The 16,356-nt window shown below is 40.4% G+C and overlaps 2 protein-coding genes across 2 annotated transcripts; both read left to right on the top strand.

Moving 5' to 3' along the window:
- Window positions 1-846: 846 nt before the first annotated feature.
- Window positions 847-1,815, top strand: LOC307100529 (olfactory receptor 7A17-like; the record flags this gene model as incomplete). Its single annotated transcript, XM_079772994.1, has 1 exon — window positions 847-1,815. The coding sequence occupies one exon, from the start codon at window positions 847-849 to the stop codon at window positions 1,813-1,815; it is 969 nt and encodes a 322-aa protein (XP_079629120.1).
- A 9,664-nt stretch (window positions 1,816-11,479) lies between these two features.
- LOC307100184 (olfactory receptor 7A5-like) lies at window positions 11,480-12,403 on the top strand (the record flags this gene model as incomplete). The annotated part of the gene is made up of 1 exon (XM_079772536.1): window positions 11,480-12,403. The coding sequence occupies one exon, from the start codon at window positions 11,480-11,482 to the stop codon at window positions 12,401-12,403; it is 924 nt and encodes a 307-aa protein (XP_079628662.1).
- Between the last annotated feature and the right edge of the window lie 3,953 nt (window positions 12,404-16,356).

Genomic DNA, 16,356 nt, shown 5'->3' with positions numbered 1-16,356 from the left:
CATATTTGTCCTCACCCCCCCCCATTCCCACCCCAAACCCCTCCCCACGCATGCCCCCACCCTCCTGTTGTCCGTGATCACTGGTTAGGCTCATATGCAAGCACACAAGTCCTTTGGTTGATCTATCTCCCTTATCCCCACCCTCCCCTACCTTCCCTCTGAGGTCTGACAGTCTGATCGATGCTGTTCTTGTTCATCAGTCTATGTTGTTCATCATTTCCCCTAGATGAGTGAGCTCATGTGATACTAGAAATACACTTATAAGAACCGAAAATGAGACAAGCAATAATGGTTATGCTGAGAGGCAAATGAATCAGTCTATAGTGAGTTTCTTTCTGGGCCAACAGTTCTTTTGAGTCCCAATTTCTATGTCAAACAGTTCCTTATGTATACATAACAGCAATGATATTTCAGTTCTGGATGGTGGACAAATGGTGGTAATGCAGGTCCGACCCTCTCTGGTTTGGTTGCTTTCCTTTTCTTCATACCACTGCCAACATCTAAAGTAATTTAATATTTTATTACTTGCTTCTACATTCTTTCTCCCTCATTGGACTGTAGATACTTTTGTTCTCACAACCTGGACAGTGCCTAAAACATAGTCAGCACTCAATTTATATTCCTGAGAAACATGAAGAAATTCTCATTAAAACTTTAGAATACATGAACCCCTCAGATACATAGGTGATTGGGACAAATATTCCATATTATCGATGGCACTGGATATCCCCTAAAGGGGACCATAAAATTTTAAAAGTAATGTCTAACCTGCAAAATATAAATTGTCACATTTTAGTGAAAATCAGTCATGTTACTTTTATCTTTCCTGATAGTCAACTCCACCACATGGAACCTTTGAATCTTACACAAATTTCAGAGTTTGTTCTTCTGGGATTTTCAGAGAAACCAGAACTGCAGCCCCTCATATTTGGGCTTTTCCTCTCCATGTACATGATCACTGTATTTGGAAACCTGCTCATATTACTGGCCGTCAGTTCAGACTCCCACCTTAACACGCCCATGTACTTCTTCCTCTCCAACCTCTCCTGGGTAGACATCTGTTTCACATCCACCACTGTCCCAAAGATGCTGGTGAACATCCAGACACAAAGCAAAGCCATCACCTATGCAGGATGCATCACCCAGATGTATTTTTATATACATTTTGTTGGGTTGGATGTTTTCCTCTTGACTGTGATGGCCTATGACCGGTTTGTGGCCATCTGCCACCCCCTGCACTACACTGTCATCATGAACCCTCGGCTCTGTGGACTGCTGGTTCTGATATGCTGGATCATGAGTGTCCTGAATTCCTTGCTACAATGCTTAATGACATTACGACTGTCCTTCTGCATGAATTTGGAAATCCCTCACTTCTTCTGTGAACTCAATCAGATGATCAAACTTGCCTGTTCTGACACATTTTTAAATAACATGGTGACTTATTTTTCAGCTCTTCTGCTTGGTGGTGGTCCTTTCGCTGGGATTCTTTACTCATATTCTAAAATAGTGTCCTGCATACATGGAATGTCATCTGCTCAAGGGAAGTATAAAGCATTTTCTGCTTGTGTGTCTCACCTCTCGGTTGTCTTCTTATTTTATTGTACAATCCTAGGAGTGTACCTCAGCTCTGCTGCTACCCACAATGCACACTCAAGTGCAACAGCCTCGGTGATATACTCTGTGGTCACACCCATGCTGAACCCCTTCATCTATAGTCTCAGGAACAAGGACATTAAACAGGCTCTGAAAGCATTCTTTGTGAAGGAAACTACAAACTGGCCAGTTGTCCTAAGACTGAAGACATGCCCATGATGGCAGAGGTCAAAGGCTCAGAGTCAGATACTGTGATTACTTTCCTACTATGGAAGTAGAGTTCGCTTTTTCCATTGATTTCTTGGAATTTCTATTTCTCTGACCTCATCTCCTCTATTCAGTTTATGTAACTCAATTAAGTTTTCTGCTCTCTCAGATATCCAGCAGCTTATCTCTTTGCTGTTTTCCTAGTTTCCCAAATTTATTTCCATATGGATCAGATATTTGGAAAATCCCATTTACCTAATGGACAACATGGATTTTTTTAGAATAATTTTTCTCAAATGACATACATTATATTGCATCAAATAATTTTTGTACCTAAAAGAATCATCCTGAATGATATTCCTATGGGGAAAAAACTACAATTAATGAACCCCACTGGTGTTGCTCGGTGTTTGAGCCTCAGCCCATGAACCTTGAGGTCATGGTTGGATTCCTGGTCAGGGCACATGCCCTGGTTACAGGCTTGATCCCCAGTAGGGGAAATGCAGTAGGCAACAAATCAATGATTCTCTTTCATCATTGATGTTTCTATCTCTCTCCATCTCCCTTCCTCTCTGAACACAATAAAAAAATATTTTTAAAAACCACACTTAATGACCAAGGAAATTCATACAATTATAAAAGAGAGGAAAATCTGAGACTTGGGTTTTTCACTTTTATGACTGTCATATTTTGTATATCACTGTCTAAACTGCTCTTCCTGATAATGTAGACTCTGACATACTTGTGTTTAATAGCTGCTCACCAGGTTTAATTCTCATTAGAGTTGTGTTCTTTTTCATCCCAGTGTTCACAATCCATTCCTTAGCCACTTGCAACATATTTATCAAATCCATGTCTCCAAGAGGACTCTTAACTGAAAGATAAATGTTAATAGTTTGACCTAATACCACCTTAAAATCACAGATTAATTTCAAAATGATAAAGCACATTTTAATCACATATTGTATTACTATGTAAATATTTATTCTTCATGCTATACATCTATTCATTGGAGTATGGAGGGATGATGCCCCTTTGTAAGGGAGTTTATATATACAGTATATGATTGAATATTAGCTGGTGTTTTTTATGTTTTATTAAATTATCTTTATGTTTCTTCTTGAAAACTTTCAGTGCCGCCTATAATATCAATCTTTTTACAACTATAAAGAATATAAAACCCCCTTTCTGAATTCCTTGCTACAATGCTTAATGACATTATGACTGTCCTTCTGCATGGACGTGGAAATCCCTCACATGGAAATTCCATAAGCGTGGAAGAGATGGTGAATGACCATTATCAGTTTCATTGGTTATATATTTCTATTACGCTCATGATTCTTTAATGATCAAAGAATGACTCAAGAGAGAACTTGCATTCTTGTTTAGTCATGTAAATCAGGATCAACAGTTTTCCTACACAAACTTACATGTTCTTTCTACCTTTCATGGCTATAGAGAAATGAACTCTCAATGGTATTTTTTATTTATTTTATTTTTTATTTTTAAAATATATTTTTATTGATTTCAGAGAAGAAGAAGAGAGAGAGAAACATCAATAATGAGGGAGAATCATTGATTGGCTGCCTCCTGCACGCCCCATACTGGGGATCTAGCCTGTAACGTGGGCATGTGCCCTGACTGAGAATCAAACCAGTGACCTACCTAGTTTATCAGTCAATACTCAACCACTGAGCCACACCGACCGGACAAGCAAAATATTTTTTAAATTTAACTTTAGTAAAGTAGCATACAGTAAAATTGACTTTTTTGTTGTTGTAAAGAGTTTATATATGTGCTGCAATATATAGAAGGATTTTTTTAATTTTTAAGAATTAAAATTTTTTATCTTTCCACTATTGTCAGAGAATTGGGTCCTAGTGTTCTTTTTTTTTAATTGTTTGAAAATTACCATATGACTGAGCCATCATTTGTAAATATTTTTATGGATATTTAAAAGGACAGTATCTTTGCTGCTTGTTGGGCATCAACAATATTCTAGGATATCTAATATATGTAGTTCCATTGTTATTAATCTCCTTACTCTTCTGACTTAATTTGTAAACTGAATTTCTTTTTCTTCTTTTTTTTGTGTTTTTTTTTTTTAGAGAGGAAGGGAGAGGGATAGAGAATCAGAAACATCAATAAGAGAGAAACATTGATCAGCTTCCTCCTGCACACCCCCTACTGGGCATGTGCCCGCAACCAAGGTACATGCCCTTGACCAGAATCAAACCTGGGACCCTTCAGTCCGCAGGCCGATGCTCTATCCACTGAGCCAAACCGGTCAGGGCTGAATTTCTTTTTTTAATTCTTTATTGTTTAAAGTATTACATATGTCTCCTTTTCCCCCCTTTGACCTCTCCCCAGCCACTCTCACCACCACCCCTCAGAACAATCCATCACCCCCCTAGTGTCTGTGTCCATTGATTATGCATGTATACAAGTCCTTTGGTTGATCTCTTACCCTTCCCAGCTTCTCACCCTCCCCTGCCTGCCCTCTGAGGTTTCATGATCTGTTCAATGCTTCTCTCTCCCTGGAGGTATTTTTGTTCATCAGTTTATATTGCTCATTATATCCCACAAATGAGTGAGGTCATGTGATATTTATCTTTCTCTGACTGGCTTATTTCATTTAGCATAATGCTCTCCATGTCCATCCTTGCTGTTGTGAATGGTAAGAGTTCTTTATTTTTTATAGCAGAGTAGTATTCCATTGTGTAGATGTACCACAGTATTTCAATCCACTCATCTGCTGATGGGCACTTAGGCTGTTTCCAAATCTTAGCTATTGTAAATTGTGCTGCTATGAACATACGGGTGCATATATCCTTTCTGATTAGTGTTTCTGATTTCTTGGGATATATTCCTAGAAGTGGGATTACTGTGTCAAATGGGAGTTCCATTTTTTAATTTTTTGAGAAAACTCCATATTGTTTTCCACAGTGGCTGCACCAGTCAATAAGAGTTTTTAAATGCACTTGTATGAAATAAACTAAAATAACACAGTAATCATGAATGTCATCTTCAAAAATGAGAACAATAATCTTCACTAGATTATTACTGTCCTCATTTCTGTTCACTTTATTATATCAGTAAGTTATTTCTATATGACAAGCCATCCTACAAGCAAATTATCTATAACAGTAAAAGTGTAATATGCTAATTACACAGGACAGCTGAACGACCTTCCGGATGTCATTCCAGACATCCTTCCAGACAAAGCTGCGGTGGTGGGGGCTGAGGCAGAGTTGGTTAGGGGAGATCAGTCAGGCAGGCGAGCAGTTAGTGGTGATCAGGCAGGCAGGCAGAGTGGTTACAGGTGATCAGGCAGGCAGGTGAATGGTTAGGGGCAATGAGGCAGGAATGCAGAGTGGTTAGGGGTGACCAATTAGGCAGGCAGAGTGGTTAGGAGTGACCAGGCAGTCAGGCAAGTGGTTAGGGGTGATCAGGCAGGCAGAGGCAGTTAGAAGCAATCAGGCAAGCAGGGGAGTGGTTAGGAGTGATCAGGCAGGCAGGCAAGTGGTTAGGGGCTATCAGGCAGGCAGGCGAGCAGTTTGGGGCATCAGGCAGGCAGGCAGGCACAGTGGTTAGGAGCAATCAGGCAGGCAGGCAAGTGGTTAGGGGCAATCAGACAGGCAGGCAGAGTGGTTAAGAGTGATCAGGCAGGCGGGCAAGTGGTTAGGGGAAATCAGGCAGGTAGGCAGAGTGGTTAGGGGCGATCAGGCAGGCAGGCAGGCAAGCAGTTAGGAGCCAGCGGTCCCAGATTGCAAGAGGGATGTCCAACTGCCAGTTTAGGCCCAATCCCACACGGATCCCTGTGGACATCCCCTAAGGCAGTGGTCGGCAAACTGCGGCTCACGAGCCACATGCGGCTTGCGAGGTGCGGTTTGCCACTCTGTTGACTAATGAGTTTGCCGACCACTGCATAAGGCATTACCCTTACCCAGAAGTTTTGACTTCAGGTTAAAGACATTAGTATATTATTAAAATGTTTTTTAAGTGTTTTTCCCTAAGGTGGTGGTCGGCAAACTCAGTCAACACAGCGGCAAACCGCGGCTCGTGAGCCGCATGTGGCACGCGAGCTGCAGTTTGCTGACCACTGCCCTAATGGGTCCCGGATTGCGAGAGGGTGCAGACCGGGCTGAGGGACCCCCCTCCCCCCGACCCGCATGCAAGAATTTTATGCACCGAGCATCCAATATAATATAATGGCATTATTACCAAGTGAGATTGTATGGTGGGGCGTTGTTCTGAGCTCTGCTAATGTCTTTAGGAGTCTGTAATCAGCTGTGAATATCTACATGTATTTCTAAGGCTTATTCATGACGTTGTGTATGGCCATGGTGCTCTTCTCATTTGAAGCAATATATGATCAGTTTACCCTATTTCTATATCTAGTTTTATCTTCTATTTCAAAGAAAAGAAAGACTACAGAATGTGAATTGCTTTATTTTACTTCTACTCTCCCTATATCCATGGCACTCTGCTCATTTCGCAGGTAGAAGAGATTCCTCCTACCATTTCTCAGTGTGAATCAGTTACCTGAGCTATAGATCCTATTTTTTTCCTTCTATGTTATTCATTGAAGTATAATTACATAATATAAACTGAACATTATTAAAATGTACAATATGATGCATCACAGCCATACAAAAATGACAGTCCATACTTCATATTTCCATTGGTGTGTAAGTCAAGAAACTGCACAATAAACTTTAATTGCTTATTAATGCAATTGATAAACATTTAACACACCCGAGGCTCAATTTCCTTACATCTGAAGGTAACGTGGAACAGTAAACATATCTTCAGACAAATGTTGCAAGGAATACATGAGATATGTGGACATATTTTGTTAAGCCCAAATAAAATGTTCAAAGGCAATGTTATATGTATGTTTATGTGTGTTTATTCACCTACAATTTAATTTTAAATAAACATACACATATATACACACAAACGCAGACTTATTTATAATATCATACTTTATGTTGAAAGGAAAGTTTTTAAAAGTTTAAGAGGAAATAAATGGAAAGAAAGAATGTTTGAATTAATATAAAATGAAAAGATGTAGAAATTTAGACATGGAGATTTCAAATAAATGGTAGACATGAATTTAAACGATTAATTACTTTTCCTATGTTAATACTTCAAATGCATCAAAATCTGAAGCACATTTACATTTATGCAATAAGAAATTCTCTACCAGCTAAAGAGGCTGAATATCTCCAAATTGATTACAAATTTCTTCTACTTAAGAAGGGATTAAAACACAAAATGCTTTTACCCAGAGGAGGCTAAATGAATGAAGTGAGACACTTAATCTCAGTCCTGAACAAAATTTTATTGGATAAATGTCTGTATTTAATGCTAATGTAAAGCTACTACCTGAGTGGTTTAAAACAAACACACTTACGCTCTTACAATTCCTGAGGTCAGAAATAGGAAATGGGATTCAGTGGACTAAAATCAAGATGTTTGCAGGGTTGGTTTTTTCTGGAGGCTACAGAGAAGAATCTATTTACTTTCCTACTCCAAGCTTAGATTATAGTGCAAAAATTCTAAGTATTCTATATAATAAAAGCCTAATATGCTAAGTGTCCAGTGGTCCTGTTGTCCGTTCAACCAATCAAACCGTAATATGCTAATGATATGCTAAGGCTGCTCAACCGCTCACTATGACGTGCACTGACCACCAGGGGACAGTCAACCAGTCGCTATGACGTACACTGACCACCAGGGGGCAGATGTTCCAACCAGTAGGTTAGCTTGCTGCTGGGATCTGCCTGATTGGGAATGAGCGAGATGGCCGGGCACATCCTGGAGCCCTCCCGCAGTCCATCCCCAGCCCCAATCATGTACCTGTGGGGTTCCTTGGCCTGGCCTGCATCCTCTTGCAATCCAGGACCCCTTGGGGGATGTTGGAGAGCCAGTTTCAGCCCAATCCCACAGGCCAGCCCAAGGGACCCCACTAGTGCACAAATTCATGCACCGGGCCTCTGGTATTTTTTATAATTAACAAATATTTAATAGTGAGGGACTAAATGACAGCTCTTAACTTGTAATATACTGTAAGGTTTAAATGTAAGCACATTGACCTGAGGTGTTTTGGCTAATGTGTCATGAAGCCCTTTGTGTAACACTCAAAGTTTATAGCAAAGGAAGTTGGTTCTCCCCCTTGTTTAAGAGAAAAGGAGAATTTTATGTAAATATCAGGGCCTGTGTCCTTACCACAAAGCCAGTATTTGGAGATTAGAGTTTTCTAATCCAGACTAGAAATATATTAAATCAAAGTTGGGATAAGGTGCTGGGAGGGTAGTCCTCTGGAAGTCAACAGATTTTATGAGGAAGAACTAGTAGACACTGGATTAACTTGACTTCTAAGCTGGTCTTTTGGGAACAGAATCTACAGGAAAATATTTTCTTCAGTCCAGCCCACAGGGAAATCAGGTGATTAGGAGTTGGAGTAACAAGACAGAAATGAACCTAATGAGCAGACATAGAGAGTGGTAAATACCTCATCTCCAGTCTCTCAGCGTGTGTGACCTTGGGCTGGATGGGACCTGTTGTTGCTTTTAGAATCCTAAGTTTATCTGGGAGACCTGTGCTTGCCTCCTTCCTGCTGTCTTATCTGGGCAGAGAGCTTCAGTCTCCATCATCAACCATCCAGGAGGTTGGACTTTCCCATGGAGACCTTCCCTTCAGAGTTCCCAATCAGGTGAGTCCAGAGGTCCAGTAGGTACTACAGGAAAGGGTCAGAGAGAGTCAAAGCCAAGCACATGTACCTGAGGTCTCTTGACAGGCACCAGCCTATGGTTGTTTGTTTGCCCGTTCAACTAATTAATGATTAATTTATTATGCTAAAAATAAGTGAACCTGGAACTCAGTAACACATGCATAATTGTTGACAATTAACTGATGGAAGCCCAATTGAAGGTGGCAATGGGAGGCATAGGTATTTTAAGTAAAAGTAGAACATGTACAATGAGTTTTGCAATTAAAAGGAAGTAGAAAAAATAAAGTGCTAGGTACGGAGGGATGTCCAGTAAAATGAGGGCAGTTCTTCTTTACTTTTATCATAAGGTCTATTCCACTAAATGTCCATATTGATGAGAAAGATCCTTATCCAATATATTTCTTTCAAATATTACCTTGCAACAGTAGTTCATGAGACATATATTCCTTTTATTTCCTATTATAAGTGCACATATATTCACACACATTTGTGAAAATACAAAGGTGAACAAAACAGGTGAAGCCCTGCTTGTTTGGATCTGGCACTGTGATGGTGAAGTCAGAATACAATGAAAAATGTTTGCATGACAATATGATCAGGCTAAAATTATATTAAGAAAGTTACTCAGTGTAGAAGGATGGCTTCTCAGGGCACGTGCGGGATTTAGTGATCACGTCCTGGGAGGCCTTTGTCCATTGGATGAACCAGAATTAGACTTTGCTCAATATTTGTCAAAAATGAGAATAAAACCCAAAGTCAAAGAAAAATAATATGCCACATAAGGAAAGTGAGAAAGGGGCTTGTCTCATCTGCCATCAACTATATAAAAACCAACTGGTCGCCGAAACCGATTTGGCTCAGTGGATGGAGAGTCAGCCTGCGGACTGAAGGGTCCCGGGTTCGGTTCCGGTCAAGGGCATGTACCTTGGTTGCGGGCACATCCCCAGTGGGGGGTGTGCAGGAGGCAGCTGGTCAATGTTTCTCTCTCATCGATGTTTCTAGCTCACTATCCCTCTCTCTTCCTCTCTGTAAAAAGTCAATAAAATATTTAAAAAAAAAAAACAACTGGTCAACTACATATAGAAAGAGCACAGGAAAAATCAGCTTTTCACTGCTTGATGTTCAAAATATTCAACCTGTGCAGTTTTTGTATATTTCTTTTTGTGAGTATTGATTTATTTTTTGGTAATTTTTCACTTGGGATAGTCAATCTGTAAGGTGTTTCATAGTATATATGTATAACTTCCTCTGTCTTTTGGAGAAATTTATTTTTTCTCATTTATTATTTTTGTTTGGCTTCAAAGGGGTGTAACTAGGCTAAGCTTCCAGAATCCAAAGATTTTGCTTCCTCATCATCTCTCAGGGACCAGCTGAGCTCATTAGATCTCTTTTGTTCCTCATGTGCATTTTATTGCTCTCTCCTGCTATGTTTATTTAACCTATTGTTTACATTTCTTTAAATACAGGACAGAAAGTAGACATACCAGTATGGAACCCTAAGCTTATTTGTCCATGGGAGTCTCACGGAAGGAATATCTAGGTACTATTTCTAAATTCTTTTTGGAAAAGATACTTGATCTGGACAGCATGATGGCATATACTCATAGTCTACATAGAGCAGGAGGGAGTGAGAAAAACATGCAAATAACACAGAAGAAGAGGCCATGGTGTGCTGTGTTTGGTTTGTGTGTGTGAGTGTGTGTGTGTATGTGTGTGTGTGTGTGTGTGTGTGCGCGCCTTGTAAATTGAGAGCAGTCCTCAGAGAAAAGGTGCCTGAACTCATTTATTCCAATGTGACTATTATAAAGAATAGGTAACAAGGAGGAGATCCTTTTCGATTCACTACAACCAGATTAATAAAGTGCAACATTTACCTAGTGTGCACAAGGCACCCTCTATGACTTGAAGTTTCAACAGCAACATGCGGCTACCTTGTTTCTTAATATTCTCTGACACCACCTCTTTTCCTACCCTGCCTTGCTCATTCCACTGGACACATGGGGTCCTTTTGAACTTTGGTTTTCTAAAACAACCATCTTCCTCTTCCTCAGGGCCTTTGCACTGGCTGTTTCTTCTGCCTGGCAAACAATTCCCTCAGTCTCCCACCTAGTCTTGTTTGAGGTGTCTAAGTGTCACCTGTTGGCAAGTCTGGGCTAAATTCTATTTAAAAAGAACACCCTCTATCAACTCTCTCCATTTAATGTGACTTACCATTTGATATGTTATATTATGTTTTATTTTATTATATTCTTTCTCCATTATTAGTTTGTAGAGATAATTATCTTTCAGCATCCCATACTGTGAAGACTGCCTGGAACTTGGTCTATAGTCGACATACAGGTTGTCCCCAAAAAATGTATACACACTGATAGCTGAATTTTGAAAATAAAGTGCACTTTAATAAACACTACCTTTATAATTATTCAAAGTGTGGGTATGCATTTTTTGGGACACCCTATATATACCTCAAATGAATGAAAAATACCCTCAATAAAACAGCAATATACATTATGTTTGAAGAACTGCTTGATGGTTAAAAAAAGGGGGGGGGGGAATTCTAATGAGAAATGGCAACAGAGTTGACTTAATGGGAACCAGATCATACACCAAATATGGAAATTATTTTTCTGATTTTAAAATATAAATGTGCCGCCCTAGCTGGTTTGGCTCAGTGAATAGAGCATCAGCCTGCAGACTGAAGGGTCCCAGGTTCGATTCCAGTCCAGGGCAAATGCCCAGATTGCAGGCTCCATCCCCAGTATGGGACGTGCAGGAGGCAGCCAATCAATGATTCTCTCTCATCATTGATGTCTCTATCTCTCTCTCTCCCTTCCTCTTTGAAGTCAATATGTGCCATTTATTCTCAGTTACCAATGCTTGCTAATGTGAAAATTAGTTATTGATTTTTTTCTATTTCCTGATAGTCTCCTTCGACACATGGAACCAGGCAATGATACACAAATTTCAGAATTTCTTCTTCTGGGACTTTCACAGTCACTAGAGCTACAGTCCCTTATATTTGGGCTTTTCCTCTCCATGTACCTGATCACTGTGTTGGGAAACGTGCTCATCATCCTGGCTGTCAGCTCAGACTCCCACCTCCACACGCCCATGTACTTCTTTCTCTCCAACCTGTCCTTGGTAGACATCTGTTTCACCTCCACCACCATCCCAAAGATGCTGTGGAACATCCAGACACAGAGCAAAGTCATCACCTATGAAGGCTGCATCACCCAGCTGTATTTTTATACAATCTTTGCAGTGTTGGACAACTTTATCCTGACCGTGATGGCCTACGACCGGTTTGTGGCCATCTGCCACCCCCTGCACTACATGGTCATCATGAACCCCCAGCTCTGTGGACTGCTGGTTCTGCTGTCCTGGATCCTGAGTGCCATGGTTTCCTTGCTACATAGCTTAATGGTATTGCGTCTGTCCTTCTGCTCAGACTTGGAAATCCACCATTTTTTCTGTGAGCTCAATCAGGTGCTCCAACTTGCCTGTTCTGACATCTTTCTTAACAACATTATGATATATTTTTTAACTGCACTGCTGGGTGGTGGACCCCTTGCTGGGATCCTTTACTCTTACTCCAAGATAGTCTCCTGTATATGTGGAATCCCATCAGCTCAGGGGAAGTACAAAGCATTTTCTACCTGTGCATCTCACCTCTCAGTTGTCTCCTTATTTTATGGTACAATCCTAGGAGTGTATCTCAGCTCTGCTGCTACCCAAAATGCACATTCAAGTACAACAGCCTCAGTGATGTACACCGTGGTCACACCCATGCTGAACCCCTTCATCTACAGTCTCAGGAACAATGACATAAAAAGGGCCCTGGAAAGATTCTTTGGCAGGTAAGCTTTTCAAGGGCCAACTGTACTAGGCTGAAGAAGTACCCATGAAGGCAGGCTTCAAAGCCTCAAAGTCTGATGTTCTGACACTAATAAAGCCAATCTTTGGACCATACAAAATTGTAAATTCTCAGTTATCTCCGTTAACTTGAATTACTTTAGCATAATCTTTTATGACATATATCATTTCAAGTAACTTTTCTATTGTTTTCCTGAAAGAATAGTCATGAATTATACTACCCCTATGAACAAAACTGCATTTGGCTAATAAGGGCATTTACATAGTTTTATTGTAGAGGAAAATCTGAGACCATAGTCTTCACGGTGTACATCTACTTATTAAAGTGTGGATATGATGTCTATGTGTAAGGGTTCTTATTCACTGGGGTGAAAAATTACCTGGAGAGTTTTATGCACTTTCTCTGAACTATTTTCCTGTTTCTGCTGAAAATCTTTCAATATACTTACTCCCTAGAAATTTGCCTCCTTTTAGTGCTCTAAGTTAACTATCTCCCCTTTTCTAAACTTTTTCAAATCCACCAAAGAGACAGTGAGTGAACAATCTCAACATCATATAATATAATCTCCTTTATACTCAGAAATATCTTCAGTCTTTATGATCAAAGGATGAATCACACAGGAGTTGAAATCCTGTCCAGTCATGTGAATAAGCATCACACATTTTCCTGCACAAACATGCATGTCCTTCCACCCTGTCCTGACTATCTGGAAGGGAGCCTCAGTGGAGGCTCTTCTATACAGTTGTCTGAAATGCATTTGAATAAGAGTGATTGTGAGTGCTGTCCTCAAATATCAGTGCAAATGCCAAGAGTAAGAAGCAGCAGATTACTATAATTTCCCTTAGTTCTGTTCATTTTGATTATTGTACCAATTCTCTGTTGCTATTTAATAAGCCATCCTAAAAGCAAGTGGTTTAATATTATTCTTTTATTTTCTAATAGGTTTGTGTAGTGGGGAGGTGTTTTGACTCTGCTGGTCTCCTAAGATGGCATATGATCTTAGAGAAGAGAGTGAGAATAAATATATGTTTAATGAGCAGATGTAGTCAGCTATGGGTCAGCTATGGCTCTGCTGAGCTGGGCTGGGCTTTCTAATATATTGGGGGCTCAGCTATGGTGACTGATCTAGGGAAGGTTTGGCTGGAATAAATGAGCTCTGTCTGCATGTCCTCTCCTTCTCTGGAAGGCCCCCCTGAATTTGTTCACATGGCTGAGCCAGGGTTCTGAGCGAGAGCAGTGGAAATGCACCAAGGCCTGGTAAAGCACACAGTCCCTTCCACCAAATTTAATTGGCAATAACAGCTAAAAATCCTAAGTCTAGCCCAGATTCAAAGGTGGAGAAAAAGACTACACCTCTGATGGGAGAAGCTCACACTCACACTGCCAAAGACTTGGATGAATGGGAGCCCCCGCTGCAAACATTCTACCACTTGTGCAAATGTCCATTCAGTGAAGTTTTATTTCTACATCCGCCCTGAATGGCTGTATGACCTTAGAGAAGAAAGTGAGAGTAAATATATGTTTGGTGAGCAGATGTGGAAATTCTACACTAGCAGGTCAAGCCCTCCAAATATAAACGTGCCCCCTCTGCCACTTGCCTCCCACTTACCATAGCTAGGCTGAAAAGAAATAAAGCTTTTTCCTTCCAGATGTCTCAACTCCAGGGACTGAACTCATTGATTCACAGAGCTAAAGAGCTGTTGCTTTTCTGATCACATCTTTTTAGGGCACACTCCTGTAGACATTGCTTTTCTTTTTACTGACCTGCTCTTTCCATATTCATCATGATTTCCAATCTGATACTTATATTTCTTGGGGGTGGAGATCCTGATGGAAGTAGATGGCATTTGAAATGCACATACAACAGAGAAAGAGGAATTTGAAAGGGGAGGGAGAGTTGCTGTGTAAGTTCCACTGGGAAGATCCTGAATATGAGCGTTGAGGAGAGAGAAGAATCTCTGGAGACTGCCAGGTAACCAGCAGGGGTGGCAGTAAGTTATGTAGCAAGTGCCTATGCCAGCTTCCCTTCCAGTGGAAGGCAGGTTTTATGACCACTAAGTCTTAACTTATGTAGGGGAAAAAAAACCCTCTAAATTCTGCACCTGGTCTCCTTATGGCATTTTATTTGTCTATTTTACCAATTATCTTCTGGAAATCTTCTAATTTGCTCTTTAGCTCTTTGGAGAAGGAAACACACCCCCAAAATGAAATGAGCATTCATTGTTGAGTGTCCTGCCTGCTTAGGATCATACCTGGAAAGAAGGAGTCCAATGGGATGAGAGATACACATGGAGGTGCAAACACATCTCCCAAGGGTCAAATTGGCACAAGGTTGCATTCTGCTTTCTCTCTCACCTCATGAGAATCAACTCTCTCCGGAATTAGAGAGCCAAACGAGTGCTTCGCTAACGAGGCTCATGGGAATTCAGCCCCTAAAGCCTCAGACACTGTAAATGCTTCTACTATACTCTCTCAAGTCTCATTTACTAATATCCGGTGGTGAGCAAACCCAACAGGACTTCCAGAGGTCTCATGAGTGGTTCCATCTACCTTCCCTTTCTGCAGACAGGAGCTTCAACTTCATCCGTCATCTAAGGAAAAACTGGGTCCATGAAGTCACACTGTTCCTTGATCATACCTAGGTAAGCCACAGTATCTTCACGGTGTCAGGGGATGTGGCAGAGCATAATGGACTCCTTTATTGGTAGTGACTTTGGGGGCATCAACAGGGATGACAATTAAATAAATATTTGATAATATAGAGCCCTGCCAAGTTAGTGTCCCTCATCTGAGTGGGAGATTCTGAGCACACTAAAATGTCCTTTCTCTTCAATGGGTTTCCTCTGGTATTAACTCTCACTCCTGAGGCCTCCCTTCCCCAACAGCATTTCCTCTTGTTTCACTGCTTTTTCTTACTCCCTCGTTGGTGGAAATATCTGTTGACCATTCCACAGTGTGTCCTTCAGGTGTTCAACAAATACTGATTCAGTGATGACAGCATGGCATGTAGTAGACTGTGTTCTAGGGTTAAAGAACAGAATACAACATTGTGATTTCTTTTTAGGTGCATGAAGTTTAAGGGGAAGAGATGTGGGAATAAACAAAGACAATATCCTGAGATAGAAATACAATTCTGGTAAAGTGATCAAAAGGTAGTCAACTCTTTCCAGGGACATTAATGAAGGCTATAGACAAGCTTATAATTATACTGAGCTTTGAAGCTGTAGTGAATTCTTCCAGTGAATATAGAATAAGAGGCGGTGGGGAAGTAAATGTAGAGGTTAATTATACTATAAATTGTGCTTAGAAAACACAAATAGTTCTAATATCTAACCAATAATGAAGACAAGGAATGAAAAGTGAAATGCGAGTTGGGCCATGTGGCAGCCTGATAACAGAGACTTTACATATTTTTTTAATGGTTAAGACTTTGATATTTTATTAAGAAACATCTTTATTTTAAATGACAGTACAAAAGTTGTGTATATAATATAGATCTGTATAGGTGTATATACACACAAATGCTCATTCACCACTACATACATATACACAAACCTGCTCATCAGAATCAAACCCTATTTTATTAAAATTCTAAATAAAAAATAGAAGTATATTTCTTCCTAAAACATACTGTACACAAAGCTGTCAGACAACCTGAAGAATGGAGGACATTTTAAGAAGTATCTAGGCACCCTACCCACAGTCTTCCTCTCCTCACCCTCCCAATACCCTACTCCCACACCCCCATCCTCTGCCCCAACACAAATGGCCTTGACAGGTCAGCATACAGGGCAAAGCCAGAGAAGGGAGCTGCTATCATTACTGATAGAACAAGATGCCTGAAACCAACTAGGAAGCACAGTATTATAGAGTATGACCTAAATTCTCAGAAACAAACCACTTCAGAATAAACAGAAAGTATGTAGTAGGGATAGAGGGG

This window comes from Cnephaeus nilssonii (assembly GCF_951640355.1).
Source record: "Cnephaeus nilssonii genome assembly, chromosome: 5".
NCBI classification, from domain to species: domain Eukaryota; kingdom Metazoa; phylum Chordata; class Mammalia; order Chiroptera; family Vespertilionidae; genus Cnephaeus; species Cnephaeus nilssonii.
The sequence above is the reverse complement of the archived record's forward strand: the minus strand, read 5'-3'. Positions and strand labels throughout refer to the sequence as shown.